The following is a 21826-nucleotide window of genomic DNA, read 5'->3' on the forward strand; positions in this document are numbered from 1 at the left end:
GACAGAACTGATTACACTTATCAATGAGCTATATTAAGTGTGCAGGTCGAGCCCTTTGTAGACAGCCTGCTGATTACATTTGAATCACCAACCCGGTTGCTGGCTTCCCTCCGCACCCGCCTGCAGCTCCTCCAGGCTCTTGATGCAACAATCAGAAACTGCAGAGTGCAGATCACAGGGATCCTTCCAGTTTCTAACATCTATTAGTCTGACTAATGCACCGCAAATGTGGCCAACGAACAGATGAATGGCAAGCTCTCTTAGTTCACACAGAGACTGCGACGTGTGTCTGCATGTGCGCATTTGGGGTGAGTCACCAGGCTCCAATTTTATGTATTTACCTGGCTTCTGTTATGCTCTCTTTCAATGCTGAGCGTCCGTACAGAAATGCGACAACCTTCACCGAGACAAATTCCTCAAATATTAAAATGCACTTGATTCCGACGGAAGGCTCTGGCATCCTCGAAGCCATTCGTTCATTTCATTCCGGTCAAGAAATGACGGTCAAATAAAGAGAAGAAGTGGTTGAGGGCAAACAAAACCATAATGAATGACTAAAAGAAAGTACCGCATGCATTTATGGAGTGAGAATACGTGTTTGTTGGGGGGCGAACAACTCGTGGAGTGCATCGTGCACTAGTTTAACAAAACAACATAAGTGCTGCTCTTTTGCCAGTTTACCTGACAGGAGAGCAGAAAGCCGGCGAGAAAATCGAGAGAAGGCTGTTCAATAATTCAGCGAGGATCCGCTGTTCCGCACGGCGGTGGTGGTGGTGGTGGTGGGGGGGGGGGACGGGGGGGTATCGGGCCTGCGCACGGCCGGGCCATCCCATCATCACACTGCTTTGCAGCGTGGCTCAAAGCCCGCTCGCTAAAATGAGTTTTGCATGGCGAGACAGCCAAGTTCTGGCAGCTCGGCTCCTTTTCTTTCTTTTCCTCCCGGCTCCAAAGCGAGAAACGACCCCCCCCAAAAAAAACAAAAAACAAAACAAAACAAAAAAAAAAAGACCAGCAGAATAAAACATGAGCCGCTGGAAACAAAAAGATCTGGTGGTACAAGGGAAGGAAGGGGAAGGAAGGAAGGAAGGAAGGAAGGAAGGAAGGGGAAAATAATTCAACTGTTGGAGTGTTACTGTGTGTGTGTGTGTGGGGGGGGGGATTAAGATATTCTACTTATTCTAATCTGCCTCCAAAAACTAAGAAATGAAGAAATACAACCAATTAAAATGTACAAAATAACTCAATGTGATGAGCACAATAAGTGGCGTGCTCCAAGTTAATTACATTCATTGCCTCCCTCACTAGTTGTTTCCCCTTTTTCCTCCCAAAAGACAAAGAGGTAACGGTGTCAGTCAACGAAGTGACGCTCGTCCTAAATGACGATTGTCCATGGAATGACAGCGTTGATACACTGTTGAAGTTGTGCCTCCCTCTCTACCCACCAAGACCCTGTTGGGTCCACTTTGTTTGTTTTCCACAATGGCTGGCAGTCTTAATCAAGCCAATAATTAGTTTGAATTAGATTAAATTACCAATTATGTGACCAGCAAAGTAAATAAAGCCTCCGGGGATTCAAACTAATTCTTGAGAATAGAATTAGAGCGGAATTGGTTTATTGACAAGCTGAGTGACAGCGTGGTCAGACATCTTTATTGAGAGCGGCGCAACTGTCGCAATGAAAATGCCACGAAAAGACATTAAAATGAAATGTTTGACGAGACAAATGACAACCGAGAACCAACTGATAAATATTGATTTATTGATTGGAATAGACTCCATATTTGGGAGTTGATGGGCCGCTGAGCTGGACCGAACCGTTAAAAATGTCACGCTTTCAACTGATGGAATGTAAATAGAAACCAAAGTATGAAATTATAGATAATGAAAACATTGTGAGTTACGCGTGGATGTGGAATACAAATGTACACAAAAAAACATGAACGACGACCGCAATGATTTCATTGACAGGGCTCCAGAGTGTACTTTTTGGTCTCTTTTTTTTTCTTTTTTTCATATTTATTTATTAAAATTGTGTTGTGAACAGCAACCTGTTATTTTGTTCCTCATTTTTATGTAAAGAAAAAGAAAAAAAAAGTTTGAGTTATCGTCGGGATTTTGTGAGTCAAAATGCATTTATTCTATAGCAGGCCAAGTTCTAGACTGCTTTGATTGGGTGGGCAGCAAGAAATGTTGATTGGCTGATCCAGATGTTGGCAGGGGGGGTTTTCAACCACTCTTTAGATTCTAAGTTATGTAAACACAGGGGCTACTGACAGGAATTACAGCTTTCCGAGCTCCCGTGGAACGCAGCATCACTTCCTGCGGTCTCCGGACCCGACACAAACTTGGGAGCGCTTTCTAACCCCCGGAGGGAAGGAGCGTTTGCCTAGAACCGCCCCTGTTCCCTCGCTTTATGTTCCGTAAGCGCAGCAATGTTCAAGCTGCACCCTTTTTTCGGGCTTCTTCAGAAGCAGGCGGTGCACTGGCTGATTGCATAATCAGCCGTTACCTTGGGAACTCAGAGCTTTGGTCGGTCACTCAGGCCGCCGGGGAAAGGTGACCTTCCCCTACGGAGAGCTGCGTCCGAGGGGTTTTCACAAATGGGCGACTTGCCATCACTTTTATCACCATATTTCAGATTTGCAGATGACTTGGTGCTTGTACTGTACTTAACACCCCCCCCCAAAAAAACAAAAAAAACAAACAAACAAACAAAAAAAACCCCTGACATCATTGTGACGTACCTTTGCTGGCGCTTTCCACGTGCTCCAGCTCCTCCGGGAACTTCAAGATCTCCGGGTGTTTCTCCTCGCACGTCTCGGCCAGAAAGTGAAGCAGCGTCATGTTGTGATCGATGGACTTGGTGTCGCGGAGCTGAGGGGACGAGAGAAGCAGACGGGAAGGGGCTGAACGCTCACGCACAAGCAACGCCGTCCGACGGGGAGGCCCCCGGCCCGGCCGCCCGGGGCTTTTTATTTTTTACCGCGGCCCGAGTCCCGCTGGCGCCGCCCGCAGATTCTCCCCCCGTATTCCCGTGACGCGCGCTGCCGCTCGACTGGCGGTGGCCGTGATTTGAGGCGCCGCTTTAAGCCCGACTCCCCGTGGGGTCTCTCATGATGGGATTGCGGGAGGCCATTGTCCCCCCCCCCCCCCCCCTTTATCATCTCCGTCACGTGACCGGAATTAAAATCGGCAGCCCGCGGGGCCGGGGCCGGGCCGACCCCGGGACCGGGTGCCTCGCCAGATCAAACAGATCACTCTTTTGGGAGGGTGGTGGTGTGCAGGAACCACGGCTTCTCCGTCCCCCGAGCTCAGCGAGTCGTAGTAAATCCTCCCCCGAGTGCCGTGACAACAGATGTGATATTAACCCTCCTCCTCCTGGAACAGCCCCGTGCCAAAACTTTCAACTTCTGGCCGACTTCCCGGCAACACGTCTCACGATTGAGATTTTACTGCCGTAGAGCGGTTACAAGGTTGTTGTTCTTTTTTGTTGGTTCCCGGCTGGGGAAGCGTAAGATGGATGGCTCGGTTCACAACTCAACAAAACAGTACAACCAGTATCTAGCTAAATCATGTGTAGTGTAATCCTATTACAACGGTTATAAAAGTGACAAAAGTAAAACGCCTCCGTGAATCAGCCACTCAACAGCCAAGGCTCGACCCAGCAACAAGGAGGCGGTTGGCCTTGTTCGCAAGAGCGAAGGCTGGGTATTGATCAAAAAATGACGATACCAGTACCAATAATAGGACTCTTAAAGTGGTACGGATACTAAATATAATAGATACCGATAATTGAGTACTTCATTTCATACCTTCTCATTTCTACCGTACCCATCAGGTGAATGGATTAATTCAGTGGTGTAAAATGCCACCACTCCAACCCAACCACACAATCTTTCCACAGATACATTTTGAGTGTAGTGTTCAAATTAGTCTACTATTTCTTAAAAAACTGTTCAAAACCGTACAATGAAGTATTTGGGAAGTCTCATTTTCGACAAATAGCAGTAGAGGAGAAGTGATTACAGCGAGGAAAACCTCTTTCACTGACTGGTGTATCCAGGCAGCCTTGAAAAATTGGGAACGTATCCTTTAACAGACTATTGTAGCTGCTGCCGCTGCGGTAGTGGGCCAATCACACGTCGGATTAAATCGAAGAACGCTTGAGGTGATCGGCTGCGAGCGAAACCATTTAAATAGTCCTTTTTTTTTTCTTCTAGATTATGGCGCAAAAAGGATCGGATGCAGGTATCGTTAGACTGGAGAACTTTCGATGCTACTTGGTACCGGGTTATTTCAACTGATACCTTGAAAGAATTGAGTACCAATACCCAGCCATAGCAAGAGCCAGTCAAACCTAAACAAGTTATGATGGTAGTCTGTTCCCAAAAGTAGAATAGCGACTTCATACTCCTTCAACACGACTGTTTCTGGTGTCGTTTGTTCTCCTCCGCTTCCCACGACATCACAGAACCAGAGTTCCCCAAATTGTACCAAACCCTCCATGGACGAAGGCACGGACTAAAACCAACGGGCTCAAAGTGAGAACGACAGACATTGAGCTCGAGCGTCACATTCACAACATTCAAAGAAAAAACAACAATAAAATAAAATCAGCCCAAGCAAGAGGCTCTTTTCCTTGTGAAATCAGTAATGATCACCTGATCAACTCAGATTCATCATTCGATTTTGAACGGGAATCAGTGACGACAACATTAATGACGCGAGTTTACGGAGGCGTTCTGATTGAGCGGAAACATCTCCACTCGTCAGCGTGGAAATATTGACCTGAATCCTGTTGGACCTTATGGGAACGATCGATTGGAACAATTATCCCAATGGAACAATTATTCTCAACAATGAAACGCACCTTGAGGAAATATTCTCTAATTTGGCTGCGCAAGCAAAGCTGTTATGTCAAAACTGAAAACGTCTGGGCCGCATCTATTCAGTGAGGTGATCAATAAAGCCTCTGGCCGCGAGGAGGCCCTTCCGTCCGCATCATGAAGTGGCGTAAAACCTCCCTTGGATTTGGATTGAAATGTAAAAGTCAAGGAAATTAAATAAGTCATTTGGAAATAAATAAAAAATAAATGAAATGTCTTGCTCTTTCCACGGATTCATCTTTTTAAATGCACCATAAGCACTTCCCGCAAAGCGCTACGCACGCTAACCCCTGCATTTAGGACGTGCAACGGACAACTATTTGATCGGATGGAAGACGAAATCCACTTCTGAGTCTGCGATGCTTATTACTGCAAGCTGATACTTTCAATCAAACTAATTGTGAACAAATTGCCAAATAGTAGAAAAAATATAAATGACTCTCCCGATAAGTACATGTGAACCTGATCGATATTTGAAAATGTGAGCGCGATCTCTAACATGGCACAGTGTGAAATTCTCTAATTTGGCTGCGCAAGCAAAGCTGTTATGTCAAAACTGAAAACGTCTGGGCCGCATCTATTCAGTGAGGTGATCAATAAAGCCTCTGGCCGCGAGGAGGCCCTTCCGTCCGCATCATGAAGTGGCGTAAAACCTCCCTTGGATTTGGATTGAAATGTAAAAGTCAAGGAAATTAAATAAGTCATTTGGAAATAAATAAAAAATAAATGAAATGTCTTGCTCTTTCCACGGATTCATCTTTTTAAATGCACCATAAGCACTTCCCGCAAAGCGCTACGCACGCTAACCCCTGCATTTAGGACGTGCAACGGACAACTATTTGATCGGATGGAAGACGAAATCCACTTCTGAGTCTGCGATGCTTATTACTGCAAGCTGATACTTTCAATCAAACTAATTGTGAACAAATTGCCAAATAGTAGAAAAAATATAAATGACTCTCCCGATAAGTACATGTGAACCTGATCGATATTTGAAAATGTGAGCGCGATCTCTAACATGGCACAGTGTGAAATTCTCTAATTTGGCTGCGCAAGCAAAGCTGTTATGTCAAAACTGAAAACGTCTGGGCCGCATCTATTCAGTGAGGTGATCAATAAAGCCTCTGGCCGCGAGGAGGCCCTTCCGTCCGCATCATGAAGTGGCGTAAAACCTCCCTTGGATTTGGATTGAAATGTAAAAGTCAAGGAAATTAAATAAGTCATTTGGAAATAAATAAAAAATAAATGAAATGTCTTGCTCTTTCCACGGATTCATCTTTTTAAATGCACCATAAGCACTTCCCGCAAAGCGCTACGCACGCTAACCCCTGCATTTAGGACGTGCAACGGACAACTATTTGATCGGATGGAAGACGAAATCCACTTCTGAGTCTGCGATGCTTATTACTGCAAGCTGATACTTTCAATCAAACTAATTGTGAACAAATTGCCAAATAGTAGAAAAAATATAAATGACTCTCCCGATAAGTACATGTGAACCTGATCGATATTTGAAAATGTGAGCGCGATCTCTAACATGGCACAGTGTGAAATATTTGGATTTTTAAGCACTGATGAAAAAAGCAAACTTTGAAACAAAGCATTAACAGAGGGACAATTTTTTTTTTTCCCCGTAATCAATTCAGAAAAGGCTTGAAATTCCGCGTGAGAGGCAGGCCTACAGCTGAGTCGTTTGATTTAGAACCTTCCGTGCTACATATTTCAGTGGTTTTGAGGGCCCTGTTGTTGCAGATATCAGTGCAATAGTTAAATCACATTTCCCAGCTCATCGCCAACCTCTCTGAAGGAATTAATTCAGGCGCCTTATTAGTTATTTATAGCGCAGGTCATTAAAATACATTAATATCCGTGGACCCCGCCAGTGCTTGGCACAGCCCCACGCGGGGCTGTTTGATAGCTCAGAAACACAGGGAACCCTGACGATCTACCACTCGCCTGGAAAGCCTGAGTGGACACAGGCCACTGTGGAGCGTTTGCTGGTTACTGTCACATGGAAAACAGCTGTCCGTACAATACGAAAATGAAGGCATAATCACAGGTATGTATTATAATAATAATAATAATAATAATAATAATAATAATAATAATAAATATAGCTGCCCGCAAGCGGCCATTAAGGGGCTCTAAGCCCATTTAGATCTTATGGTGCAAGCTGCACAGGGAGGTTTAGTCCTAAAGTGTACCAAGATACGAGACGACCGGTCAAAACGTCAGAGTGATCGCTGCAATACTGCCGACTACAGCAGCTCCCTCTGGGTATGAAACGAAAAAACGTCAACGCAACTACATCCCGTTTGCGGTGGAGCCCGTCCCGCCACGCCTCTCATTTGTGTAAATACTAAATAATAAATCCTGAACTCAGCACTTCAACCACCCGAAATAGCTGTGAAACTAAGTGACTTACCTGGCGACTGACTACCGCTCTGCTGCTGCACGGTCACAGAGAGACCACCATCCCCCCCCCCCCCCCCCCACCCCCAAGACCTCAAAAACATTAAAAGAGAGACCGAAAACATCGGAATCTTTCGTGTATTATTAACCTTTTTTGCCTGTTGGAATTATTTGGTGACCTTTGGATGGATTCACACCAAACTTGGTATGAATGTTCCGGAAATCGATGATTGAACGCTAACTTGAGTCAAAAAATGGCCCTGGCATTTGAAACAGAGAGGCCCTATTTTATACTTACAAACAGCAACCCCACCCCAGTGTTAACATTAAAAGCCTGAGATAGCCACAACCACCAGATAAAACTGCAGGTATGCGCCTGCAGATATGCGTCGCGCTGTCCTGAGGGAAACTTCGCCGGTAACCGGCGACTAGATGCTTCCTTCCGGCCCTTTGACCTGGTTGGACGACCCATTTGCACGTCGGCAGGGGTGTAGTTTCAGGGGCCTGGGGGGGGGGGTCCTCCCTCCAGGAAATTTGGAGCGTCAAACATTTTATTTCCTGCACTCTGGTCAACTTTTTAGGCACCAATTTGTGCCTTTTCTGCTTTAATCAACTGAATGCAGACCCTAGTAGGCTAGACCGTGGTAGTAGACGTAGGCTAACCTCCTGAAAATGATCAACAGCTAGAATGTTAAGAGAAAATTGGCCCAGCAGCCATCAGCTCATCAAGTACTCACCTCTATGTGAAGGGCACTCATCGGGCCTATGTCCACTTCTTCTCCAGGCCATTTTCAATTGACAACATGGCCAATCCACCCAGTCTACACTGCCCCATTGTGCTCCTCAGATAGTTTCTAATTAGTTTTAGCTTGGAGAACGAGTGCTCGGCGGTGACGGGAAGAGTCAGGAACCGTTGACAAGTTGATTAATGATGACATACGGATTATTTTGGCAGTTGTTGATGACGGAGCATCAATTAACCAGCATACATTTGGAGGGGATTCACACTGTCAATTTACGGCCAACCGTGACCGTAATTCCTATGTGACTTCAGCGATACATATACAATTGAGTTGCACTGATTGAAGGTGTGATAACTCTTTGAAGGTGACATCGTATCAGCGCCCGAGTCAATTATTTTGTTAATTATATGTTGAGGGAGCGTTAATTAGCTCTAAAAGTATGTACACCAAGTTTTGTGAAATTCCACAATCACATAAGTAGATATACATTTTAGACATTTGTAGCGGCCCTGGTTGTTCATTGTTTACATAACTTGGTAGATCGTTTCCACTACCTCTACTTAATAACCTCGTACAGTTTTGTGAGGAATGGAGTGTCACCATCTGGCCGATCTGGAAAAAAAATATGTTTGTGAACCATTTGCAAGACAACATCTATGCATGTGCCAACATCCGGTCAAACATGTATGCAGTGAAATGTCATGACACCCGGTAATTACGCACTATAAGCTCTAAAATACTAAAATGTGCGTAATCGAGACGAGGTGCTCGTGCAGGCAGCCGCAAAGGGGTGGCGGCACAAATGCGATTCTGGGTTCTATTATTATATAATATAATTAATTGAACTTTGACTTCAACTTCATGTCACGATTATTTACCATCTCATGGGAAATAAGGCAAACATTTCTGAAGGAATAACCGGAATAATGATAATAGGGAACTTTACAAGAACAATAGGGTTTCAGAACTAAGGGCTTGAATCCCTAATAATAATAATAAGATTATATAAATATTATAATTATATAATATTGATTTGTCAACTGTCAATATCAAACCACTATCAAATTGAAAAAAATGGAGGAATGAACGCATAAGTGAATGAGTGAATAAATAAATAACAAATTAGAAAGATAAATACATAGTTCAATAAAAATAAATTAATACATAGATAGACAAGAGAAAAAAGGTAAATACCGGTAGGAAAATATTTACACAAATAATAAAATGAGTAAATATACTGTTTATTTAAAAAATAAATACATAAATAAGAAAAAATAACAATGGATGAATAAAATAAATAAATAAATATATATTAAAAAAATATTATAAATTAAAACAAAGATTTAAATAGAAAACATAAACAAATAGATACTGCCGAGCCATTAAACAGCAACATCGGAGCTGGATGGATTGTGTTTTTGTTTTCTTTTCGAGCGGTGCTCTTCAAATGAACAAAACCGGCACGAGGTAAGAAAAACAATGAATCCTGACAAAAAGTACTGTGGACTTGCCAGGTAAGCGCGCCAGAGCCTCTAATACATGGCATACAGTAGGAAACGTGTTTCATATTCATCGGCCCCACCATGATGTGAGGGCATGCTGGGAGAGCTAATTAGCACAAAACCACCTCCACGTGCTCCTCGTACCTGCAACACCCCGACACCCCTCCACTGCGCTAAACAACACTCAAACTCAGACAAATATACAAATGAAATATACAGATGGAGGCCTACGAGCAAAACAGAACTACACACAAACACTGTCTCTATTAGGTGGGGATCATTTGGGTAATTACACTTGAATTGCATGAATTTCACAACCGAACAGGCGCGTGCAGAGGGCAGCAGAGGGGCCCCCTCTGCACGTGATGTCCATGGTGCCCTTTTTGTCAGGCGCGTTATGCGTCGTCGGCACCCGTATCCACGCGCATCGGGGCGCTGTGTTCTGTGCCCCCCCTTCTGTCGACAGATTGCCGAGAGTGGCAAAATGGCGAGAACCGGGGCTGGTTCCACGTGTCTTGCCTTTTCTTTCTCTTCACGTGTCTGCACGGGACTCAGTTGAATTTGCGTAGAGAACTTCCCGCTATGCAGTCTCCGTGCATGAAAAAGAAGATGAAGTGGAGCAGTGCTTCCTAACTTTCGGGCACGACACACTTTTTGCAATTAAATAATCAACTCTTTTAACCAAACCCGCCTAATGCATCCTTTGAGTGTGGCGGATAGAAGGGTAGACCAGGGGCAGCAAAGCAGGCAGAGCCAGAGGAATTGGCTGCTTCAATAGGAAGGCCAAATAAGGGCGTCGAAGCATGCGGCGCCGTCGAGTTGTCTGACAGAACTCGCTCCGCAAAGCTCCGCATTATTGTGTTCTGGTGAACACGGAGCAGCTATTCTGACCGGTACTGATGAATTATATGAATTACTGCAGCCTTGCAATTGTGATCTTGAAACACAAGCGCTAGGTTCCATTATGCAGGAATTGTTTACTTGATGGAGTGTTCGCAGCTCAGCCATTTTTCCCAATTTCCGTTTAAGATTTAAGGAGGATGTTTAACCTTGGCCCGCGCAGGTAGCAGGGAGGAAGTCAGGAAGCCATGCAGGAAGTCAAACCTTCAGTTTGAGGTGATTGGAAAGACATCAGCGATGTGACACAACACTACAGGCTGACTAGTGTGAGCAGGTGAACACCACTGACATTGGATCAGCTCCACAGAGCACCCGCATGCATTTTATTCCGTAAAAAACTAAAAAAAATTACATTTATGGTCAACCAGAACTTTTAAAAAGGGACAAAAAAAACAACTGGTCATTAATTGGAATTTGTTGAGTGTATTCTACAACCGTCACAAGCGGTGGAATATATTTATATGAAGGCTTATGCAGACACAGTATACAGCATGTGTATATGTGCATATATCAACGAATCTGTCAGAGGTAAAATACTCTTTTCATCCTTTCAAATGGGCAAAGTCAAAACCCGCAGAGTCCACCAGGGAAACCACAGTTGCAAAACTAAATTTGAAATTCAACATCATTGCATCACGCTTCATCAAACACACACGCCGTATCACTCACACACACGTTGGGGTCATGGACGCAATGTGTGTGAAAGAAAGTAATGAAAAACAAAGATGAGAAAGTAATTCACGGCAAAATATGCTTCATTATTGTATATATGGAATCATTTGGGTCTCCCGAATCCCAGACTAGTTAGCATCCTGATCCGAGCGGTCGCCGAGCCGGAATGCCAATGAGCGCGATCGCGGCGCGTTGGTGAGGAAGCAGGGCCTGGCGAGGGGAATATGAGATCCTCGCTGGAACACGGGGATGGGCGGATCCTGATCACTCAATTTGACTTTTACCAAAGGGAGCTCCGGAAAGGAGTCTCCGGCCAATTTCGGAAACATCCACAGCACTTCTCGGGCTGTGAGGCGTGTCAACTTCGAAGGAAGGAAGGAACGAAGGGATAGAAGGAACTTTGGGAAAGTATGGAGGCGGAGGAACGAGCGAATGAGTGAGAGCGAACGGATGACGGGTGGGCGGTGGAGGAGAGATGACATCATTTGCAATGTTATTGTTTGCAATCAGAGGCGTTTGTGTTTACATTTACTACGGTGATGACTGATGATGGAGTGATACCTGCAGGAACGCAAGCAACAACATATCCTAAATAACAAAACAAAAAAAGTGGAAACTCAATTTTATATTTGTATTTAAGTAAATTGATGAACTAAATATTTCATAATGAATACAGAATATCTATCTATCTATCTGTCTGTCTGTCTGATGTTTATGTAGTGTAATATTTAATAAATGGTAATACAATTTATGGTACGGGGTAAATAATGCATATACCAAATTAATTAAGATTAAATTAATTTTAAAAGGTTTTATTGTGCTTTGTTATAACACTTTTTCTGAGGTGTGTGTGTGTGTGTGTGTGTGTGTGTGTGTGTGTGTGTGTATGTGCGCATGCGTTTGTACCCATTTCTCTCCCTTTTCACTGAAGGTTGTCAAAACTTCTCTGCAAAACAGATATATATTTTTTTGAGAATTCAACGACAGGAAGCAAAAAAAAACCAAAACATTCAAAGCATTTTTTTTTTTTTTTTTTTTTTTACTTCCAAAACCTGTTTTTCTTCCTTTTCTCTGATACACTTCTCTGGTGATGAGATTAAAGTCAAAACGAAGCTTAAAGGAGATTAAATTCCCTTTATGTCACTGGAAAGGTGATCAACAGGGCAGGGAGCGCCGATAGTGTCACTCAGACACACACACACACACACACACACACACACACACACACACACACACACACAACTAAAGGAATATTTGATTTATTTTCAAAGATGTGAGTTCAATAAAGGAGCGATGATTTTGGTTGCTTTTCGACAAACACATGTGCTGTGATCGTGGATGGTAGTTATTAGTAATGATCACGCTAGTAATGATAGTAGTTATGATAATAGTGATAACAGTAGTTATGATAATAGTGGGCGCTGTCCAACCCAGAGCACTTCCAGGTGTTGGAAAATAATCCTAAATTGCTGTAAATCAAGTGACCTTAAGTTACCAGTTGAATGTTATCTATTTGTTTAGTTATGTATTCACTCATGTATACATTTTTATACATTTATATATATATTATGGATAAATTTATTCATTTATCTATTTCTGTATCTATAAATGTATTTATGTATATTGGATTTATGTATGTTGAAAGGCTAAGGAGAAGCTGAAAATTCACATGCACACGTCTGACACAATAAAGATTAACCAGTCAATCCCGATAAAAAACAAAAAAAACTAAAAAAAAACAAGGTCTACTTTATTGGAGCGGCCCCCCCGGGGAGCTCCGCCCGTCCTTGGAATGAGGAGGAGGACGAGGAGGACCAGCGGGGGAGGATGGCTCCTCCTTCCCGCCGCTCCCTCTCTGATGAGCCCATTAGCTACAGCATGGACCTGCCACTCAGGGGGTTAATTTACTTGATTGACCAAAGTGAAGAAGCAGACATTTTTCCTTGTCCGTCAATAACGGTCCAATCAGCCCCCGAGGGTTTCACACTCCACCGTGATTCACTCAGCCGCCAGGAATACCAGGGCACGCCACACTCTCCCCCTCTCGTTCCAAAAAAGGAGGGATGATGTAACTTCTTCATCTCCGATTAGCGTCCCCTCCGTTTACCATATAACAACGTCATAAGATCAACCAGAGCACTGCAGTATATCGCACTTAATACTCTGTATTTCAATACAGTTCTGTCTCTGTCCATAATGAGTAAAATGAGTATGACAGCAACTTATTAGCACGATTAATCCATCGGCGGTTATTTCTAAATAACGACTTCGGACCTGTTGATAATGACCGTTGTCGAGGGCAACCGCTTGGCGTCAACACTCGCGTGAGACTTGAAGAGATGACGTGTGGATATGTCCGTTAATTATCAGTTGTTTTTTTTTTTGTTGGTTTTTTTTTGCCGGGTGAATAGTTTTCTGCGTTTGCTGCAGCAACAACTATGCCGCTGTGGAAATATATTTCTTAGCGGAAGCTCTTAAACTTCCAATTTAAATGTGTCTCAATCTATTATTTTATTTAGTGTGTGGTCCGCGTCATAACGTGCGGGCAGCCGGTCTCCTTGCTCGATGAGCCCCCTGGCGGCGATACGTCAGACTGGGGTTATTTTGCGATAGCCACCGCTGCACGCGACCCACGACGACATCAGGTATTCAAAGCGAGAGGGGGGAGGGAGCAGCGCTTCCGTCCGCCCTCTACCCTCCATCCCTCACGCTAAACGAGTGATGCAGGACTCGCAAACGATCCGTCCGTCGTGAGCCAATCTTTGAAATGACCCAGGAGTCGGGAGCCACTGCAGCAGAAGACTCGTTTGTTCGCCGCTCGGCAACTGCAGCCACGCAGGCCCGCCTGAGACCCTCGACTTGGAAAGAGCTGAACGGAACGAACACACTTTCGACGACTAAATTAACGCGAAGGGTGGGTGACGATTCATATCGAACGTGACTGAATTCCGCCAAAATAAATCATTTTGACAGAATGAAAGCGATTCTTCTGAGAATTCCATTCACAGCTCGGGGCAGAAGCGACTCGTCTCACCCTCGTTACACCGACTGAATCAAACAAATGAAGGGTCTGAAAAAACTCAGCACAGAGTTGAATCCCTAAAAAGAGCCAAACTTTTCATAACCAGATACATCAACTGAATCAAATGAACCGAGTAGCTCACAAAGAGCCGCATCTCCAAAAAGAGCCCATCTTTTCATCGCTACACGGAAGCAGGGTAGGGGTCATAAATAAAGGAAAAAAGGGGCGTGGCCTTCACCTTGCAGAGGAAGCTGATGTTGAAGCCGAAGGTCTGGGCGTTCCTGGAGCCGGCGTTCATGTAGTTCCCCACCAGCAGCACCAGCTCCAGCAGTTTGCGGAGTCCCTCGCTCCTCTTCACCTCCTCGCAGGCGAAGGTGACGTTCATCACGTCCGGGCGGATGTTGTTCACCTGCTCCTCGAACGTCAGCTTGAACAGGATGCCGTTGAGCCGCGGGCGGAGCAGCTTCACCGAACTCATCTGCCGGAGGCGGACAGGAATTGGAGTTAATTGATAAATACATTTTTAAAATGAATAATAACTAATAAGAAGAATTACTTAATGAAAATAATAGGTTCTCCCGTGATATCTCTGTACATGACGCAACCTCAATTGCAGTAAATTTATATTGAACGCGAATAAAGACTCACTCTCTCCTTCCGCAACCCTATTCTAGAATAAAGTAAAATATGAATTTAAAAAACAAGAGGGTCTTTCATGATTCAATGATTATATCATTTTCATTAGAAAAAAGAACAAAAAAAAAGCCGCAACCACAATCACAGTAAATTTATATGAAATCTAAAATAAATATATTTTTGATTAGAAAAATAATAATAAAATTAAAATATTAATACATTAAATTGAATAATTTGAATAATACTTATAATAATAATACTACTACTACTAATAATAATAATATATATATATATATAGCTGCAGGCAGAAATACACAGGGTCTGTTATCGACACCAATTACAACATTTGGAGTTCCCATGGAATGTAGCATCAATTTGTGCTGACCTCCTCTTTATGTCAAGATAACATCTAAAACGAGTAAAATTTTCCGAGTTTCCAATGAACGCACCATCGACTCACTGAATGACGCGGTGAGTCCTGGTGACACGCAGAATTACTACTACAAGCTGATACACGTGGTGCCTGTTATGACTTTATCCTAAAAGTGAGAAGGTGTCTGTCTACTACCTGTATCCTGCCTCACGGTGTCTCTGTGGAGATCAGTCCGTGTGGAAGTTCCCCACAACACGGTTCCATTCAAACAGATTAAACACTGCATGTCCCTCAGAGACGTTTCATCAACTTTTTAAAATTTTGGGACTAAAATAAAACGGACACGATTCGGTTTATAAGGAATTGGATGATGTCACAACGCGTCTTATTCCACAAACTCATCTCGCTCCACTACTCCACCGGAAGATTTCCAACGTCGGCGCGTCGGTGATGCACGAACGGCTACTTCCAGTCAAATTTTGGCAGCTTTTCACTAATTCCCGCTCTGTACAGTATGCTGATTGTTTTGAATGAAACTTGAACCATGAAATGTCTGCGACGTCCCGGTTCTAACGACACCTCGACCGTGTCTGAAGCTGCAGCGGTTGTTGTGTTCCAGACAGTTTTAGCCCAAAAAGTTTCAGGGAGAACAAAAATAATAATAATTCCAAAAATGACAATAGCATAATAACAATAATAAAAATAATAATAATAATAAGAAGAAGAAGAAGAAGAAGAAGAAGAAAAATAATAACAAAAATGTATGTGAAATGTTAATAAATCCCTCTTTCTCCATCCTTACAATTTTTTGATAAAACACGCCAAAGAAAAATCAATAACTTTCCGAATCAATACTCCTTGGAAGTTGTGGCTGTGGAACTATAGGTGGGGAAGAGGATATCACAGTGAAACGGGTTGGATGAAAGAGGGAATAATTAAAACATGTACGTTCTGTTTTGGGCTGTAAGACATGCAGTTAAGCATCAAGCAGACACCCCTCAGATTTCTGCATAATCCAGCACTGGAGGGGAAGCATCCAGACGCCTCCCACCTCGCAGCCATCCCATAATGTTTCATTACCGCTCACATGCATTCATATGTAAATACGACGTGTCTGTCAAAGTAAAAGCCCCCCAACACACACACACACACACACACACGTGTGTCTGTAAACAACAGGAAGAAAATAAAAATCTCAATAAAGTGTGAAACTTGTTGACAGGTTTGAACGCGGCTTATTTCCCAGAGGGCTGAGAGAGACGGATGTATATAATCAAAACATCAGAGGGATCACACATCCTGCTTCGTTATATATCTCCTATAACGCGCGCGCACACACACACGGGACCCAAGAAAATAAATAAAATAAAACTGAAGACAAGTGAAGAGGAGTGTGAACAGCCCAGGGGACTAATTGAGCCTTTCTCTCGTGATGATGTATAATGTGTCGCCGGGCGGGATCTAGGGTCTGTGTTTTGGAATTATTAACAATGTGTGTGATACGTTGCTGAGAAAACGCATAAAAAATTAAAATAAAATAAAAAATAAAAAACAGTGTAAGTGCCTTTGCTGTGACCTTGTGGAACATTTGAAAGATCTCATTTGTAAGCCTCAGAAAATCACTATTATGGACGTAGATGGTGGAAGCGCTCGATGGAAATTCGTTATAATTAACGTTCCATCTCAGCTCATTTGTTTTGGTTTTTCTACCATATTTTACATTTCACTTGCTGTAGGTTTTGTATACAGGTAAGAAAAGATAAGATAGATAGATTCACATACATATGTTACATATATACTTATGTCACTGACCAATGTTTTGAATTTTCGGTCGAATCTTTGCCGTATACTGCCACCGTTCTGAACCTCGGGCTCGCGGCCCCATGCGGGGGTCAATTCATACGCGATATGGGGGTCACAGGACATTTGTAACACTGATAAATGATTGATATATTTTTTAAATGACATATTTTTGAGAAAAAGGTGGAAATAAATAAATAAATAATACATTTTAAATATTACATTATTAATCATATAATAATTACTATAACTATTATTATTATTGATGATACTTTGTAAATAATAACAATAATCTGCAGAAGGGAAGAACAGGGACATCCACATGTCTGGATAGCCCTAGAAGCCGCACTCTCTCCTTACATCCCTTCCTCTATTCACACTATTTACATACAATCCCTCCATTTTCGGTTCCTTCACCCATGCAGAGCCTGCAAATACAGTATAAACTGGAGGGCTAAAGGAGGCAAAACTGCTTTTGTGTGTGTGTGTGTGTTTGGGACGCTCCACTCACCACTATGCCAAACTGCTCCGACTCCACCAGCTCTTCATATTCGCTCTTTAGTTCTGCCAGAGCACTCAGCTCCTTCTGCTCAGGAAGGTTCTTTATCAGGTTCTGGACGGACGGACGGACGGACACACACACACACACACACACACACACACACACACACACACACACACACACACACACACACACACACACACACACACACACACACACACACACACACACACACACACACACACACACGAGCTGTTAGTATCACAGAACAACATGGATCAGCTTCAGACAAAATCTCAACATCTTTTAATGCAGCAATAATTTACAGAAATTGATTGTAATTGATTGTCAGTAAGACAATTACTTAAAAGGGAAAACACTATATATAACAATACAGAATCACTTTATACAAGGTTTATATAATAGCGATATACATACGTATACAATATACGGTATTTGTATGTACTACAAGATAGACAGATCCATTTCTGACTTTATCTCTCATTCTCTAACTCTCTCCATAACTTGACAACAGCATAATGTGCTGATCCAAACGACGAAGAAGAGGAAGAAGAGGGTGAATATGGAGAGAAGCGGAGGAATGCAGAGATAGAGGGAGGGAAGGAGAGAGGGAGGGTCTGTTTTTCCTCCCAAATGTTAATTGTCCGCCTTAAAGGTCAGATGCGTTAATGAAACCGAGCAGAGCAACTTCCGTCCCGGAAAAAGAGGAAAAGGGAAGCGAAAATGAGGAAAACGGTGGCCTTTCCCTCCCCGGTTCTGCAACCAAAGCATCCTGGCTCGTTATCTCCCAGAATGCATTGCAGACTGGGACATGGGGACAGGGACAGACCACCAATGGACGGAGGGATGGACGGACAGACGGACGGACGGATGGATGGATAGATGGAAGGATGGATGGATGGATGGAAGGATGGCTACCGACTAAAGCCGAAAAAGCCCAGTGGCTACTAATGATGACATCTCTGTCCAGCCTCTGTCCAGGGAATTCACCAGTACAGAGAGAGAGAGAGAGAGAGAGAGAGAGAGAGAAATTATGCAGGCTTGGCTAGTTCCTGTTTTTTGGGGAGGGTTTGCTTGTTTTTCTTTTCTTTTTTCCCCCCTGCAGTCCCAATTAGAGTCTGCAGCGAGCCGCCGAGCCTTGATAATGAAGCCTTTTGATCATATGAGGGGAAAGCAGCACAAAGAAAGCCCTGAATGCGTGGCTTGCCAATGGTGTTAAAATAGAAATAAATAAAAAAAACAGCTAATTAGTTTGATTAATTAAAGGACACTTCTGTGGGAATAGTGGGTGTCGGGAAGACTCGGTGTGTCACTCTGACGTGTGGAATACCATTCAATATATACGACGGAGGTTTTTATTATGAGGCGGAAATGGCAAATGTCGTGAACCAAAAGGTCATTATGTACGTCAATGAGGCTCCTTTTACCAAACTTTTGTTTGTTCATAATTTAGGAGCTTTATTTTCCTGGTTCCTCATCTATTGTTTGGCTTGTTTGTATGTTTGTTTTTTATAATTTTTCTTACATTTATTTAGTGTTATTTTACATTATTTTCACATTTTTCTATCTTCTGGTCCAATCTTGAGGTTTATTGAAAAATGCCAATTTTTCAGCTAATTCTTAGGTTTATGACATAATGACTGTTTTTTTTTTTCTATTTTTAAACTCACTACTTTATTACTGCCTATTGTTTTTATGTGAGCTGCAATGACAATGATGGAGAAAACCTCAGACTATCTGCAGGTTCATCTGTCCATTTATCTATCTATCCAATCCAATCTACTTAATCCATCTACTGTAATTATCTATCTATCTATCTATCATCCATCTACTGTCATTATCTATCTATCTATCTATCCATCCATCTACTGTCATTATATATCTATCTATCTAACCATCCATTGTAATTATCTATCTATCCATCTACTGTAATTATCTATCTATCTATCTATCTATCCATACATCCATCCATCCATCTACTGTAATTATCTATCTATCCATCCATCCATCTACTGTAATTATCTATCTATCCATCCATCCATCTACTGTAATTATCTATCTATCCATCCATCTACTGTAATTATCTATCTATCCATCCATCCATAACCTATTCCATCACTCCATAATAAATAGCAATGAAGAATTAAAGGGGATGTATGTGTGTGTGTGTGTGTGTATATATATATATATATATATATGTGTGTGTATGTGTATCAACTACAGTATATCATATAAAGTTATAGAGACCTAGAGCATCTGTTGGATTTTCTCATTGATCAAGACCGGTTTTTAAAAACAAACAACAAACATAGATGTAATAAGTAGAAGTATTGCAATACAGTACAAACACATTCCACTGACCAATTTCAACACTTACAGTTGTAGCTTACTAGCTCACTACTTATGGCAGACTATGACAAAATGTATTATACCTTTTTAACTGGATTTAACTGCAAAACAAAAGTTAAAGTGTGAGATCATAGGACATATGGTGAGACAGTCTAAAGATCAACATGTGGCCATGTCATGTTTCAACAAGTAATAAGCAGAAATCACAAAGATTGTTTCATACTTTTCACACGACTAATAAAAGCATCGGTGGCATTTCAGCCATAAAACATATCAAACTGTGTGTAAAAAAAAAAAGATTGAAATCAATGTTGTTTTCAAATAGTCCTCCTCTCCCTCTATGACAACACAGCTCGGCATTCACAACGTTCCATTGATCCTGAGGATAAACGCTGCAGCGGGAAGGAGGGGAATCAGTCACTGTGTACAATACAAGCGTCACGGCTAATTATTTTGGAAGTCCCATTATTTAGCTGTTTTTCCTTCTGTGGCTCGGCTCTTCTAAAGTGAGAGAGCCAATTAGTGCGGTTACCTTTCAGACGGATCCTGTGCAGCAAATATACAATAATGAGGGGAAATGGTCTTTGATGGACGTGCTTTCCGCTAAATGTGCCCATTAGGGCTGCATTTTTTAAAATCGAATGATAAATAATATTAAGCAAAAGAAAAAATGAATAATGTACTTTATGCAAACCAACCATTTGAATCTAAGCGGCCTTTTCTCAGTACAGACGGAATTAATTTTATTAGGAATGAACAATAATTCTTTCAAAACGCAGGACCCCGACCAGAGACAAAAGCCAGCGTGACTTTCTGAAGCCAATGTCCAAAGCGACACCCCCTAATTTGTGTTGTGTTTTGTTTTTGTGTTTGTTTTTTTGTCCGCCAAAAAACAACAACAAAAAAAAAAAAACACATTTCCGAGCATTGATATAAATTGGAGTGGGAGCAGAGCGCTGGGTGAAGCGATGGAACCACCTTGCTGCTGTCGTTTCATTTGTCTGTCGTCTGGTTCATTAGAAGGAGCCCCATCGAGCACAATTGACACAAAAGGCGGCGCCATATGTGCAGCAATGTGGGAGGCTGGGTGATGATGCTGGGCCAGACTCCTCGCTGCAGGCCCCCACACCCACTGTGCCGTCTGGATGCGAGCGACACCGCTTCATCCCTCCGTCCGTCCGTCATTCTTCACGCCCACCCACCCCTCCGTCCGTCCATCTATCCATCCAGCGCTCCGGGCGAGGATTAACACACTGCTTATTGGCATGTGCACCAACAACAGCAAGTAACAGAAAACATCAAATCAACAAGCATCTTCCTATCTATCCATCTATCTATCCATCCATCTATCTGCCTACCTATCTACCTATCCATCTCTCTATCTATCTATTTACCTGCCTACCTACATACCTACCTACAGTACCTATCTACCTACCCATTACATTACATTATGTTAATTTGCAGACACTTCTGTCCAAAGCGACTTCCAACTTACTCACACGCTGATTGAGGCAGCCATGGGGTTAAGTGTCTTGCTCGAGGGCAAGGGCACTCCAGCACGCAAGCAGGAGAACCAGGGATTGAAACGGCAATTTTCTGATTACGACCTGCCTACCTCCCTACCTACATAGCTATCAGCCATCTTAGATAAAGACTTTTTTAGCTTTCTGATAGAAGAGTGCATCGGAGTTGTTTTGTTTTGGTAAACATTTACTTTCCTGGAATGCATAATCTTCACAATATTTAGTTGAACTTCCCGATCACCTCAGACCTTTTATACGACAGGCCAGCTTCCGTCTATAACTTCGGTCATATCTTTCCAAAGGTAGGCCTTGTTGGATTCTACATGAAAAAAAAAACAAAAAAAAAAAAACCCAACAACCCACTTTACGATGCCTGGATTGTTAGATGGACTTTTCGGCGGGAAGCATATTCCCAGCAGCGGTGTCAAAATGAAATGAAAACCATGAAACCTCCAGATATAGTGTGAGAGACAGGGAAATCGATA

General features: G+C 42.6%; 1 protein-coding gene across 1 annotated transcript in view; it reads right to left on the reverse strand.

The window, feature by feature from the left end:
• Positions 1-21826, reverse strand: part of diaph2 (diaphanous-related formin 2) — a 436878-nt gene that overhangs the window by 147482 nt on the left and 267570 nt on the right. The window contains exons 22-24 of the mRNA XM_080007732.1: positions 17458-17559; positions 14376-14615; positions 2745-2874 (exon numbers count right to left, since the gene is read on the reverse strand). Coding sequence (XP_079863858.1) covers positions 2745-2874; positions 14376-14615; positions 17458-17559 — 472 coding nt within the window. The remainder of the gene's footprint in view (positions 1-2744; positions 2875-14375; positions 14616-17457; positions 17560-21826) is intronic.

Source organism: Zeus faber (assembly GCF_960531495.2).
Source record: "Zeus faber genome assembly, chromosome: 10".
NCBI lineage: Eukaryota > Metazoa > Chordata > Actinopteri > Zeiformes > Zeidae > Zeus > Zeus faber.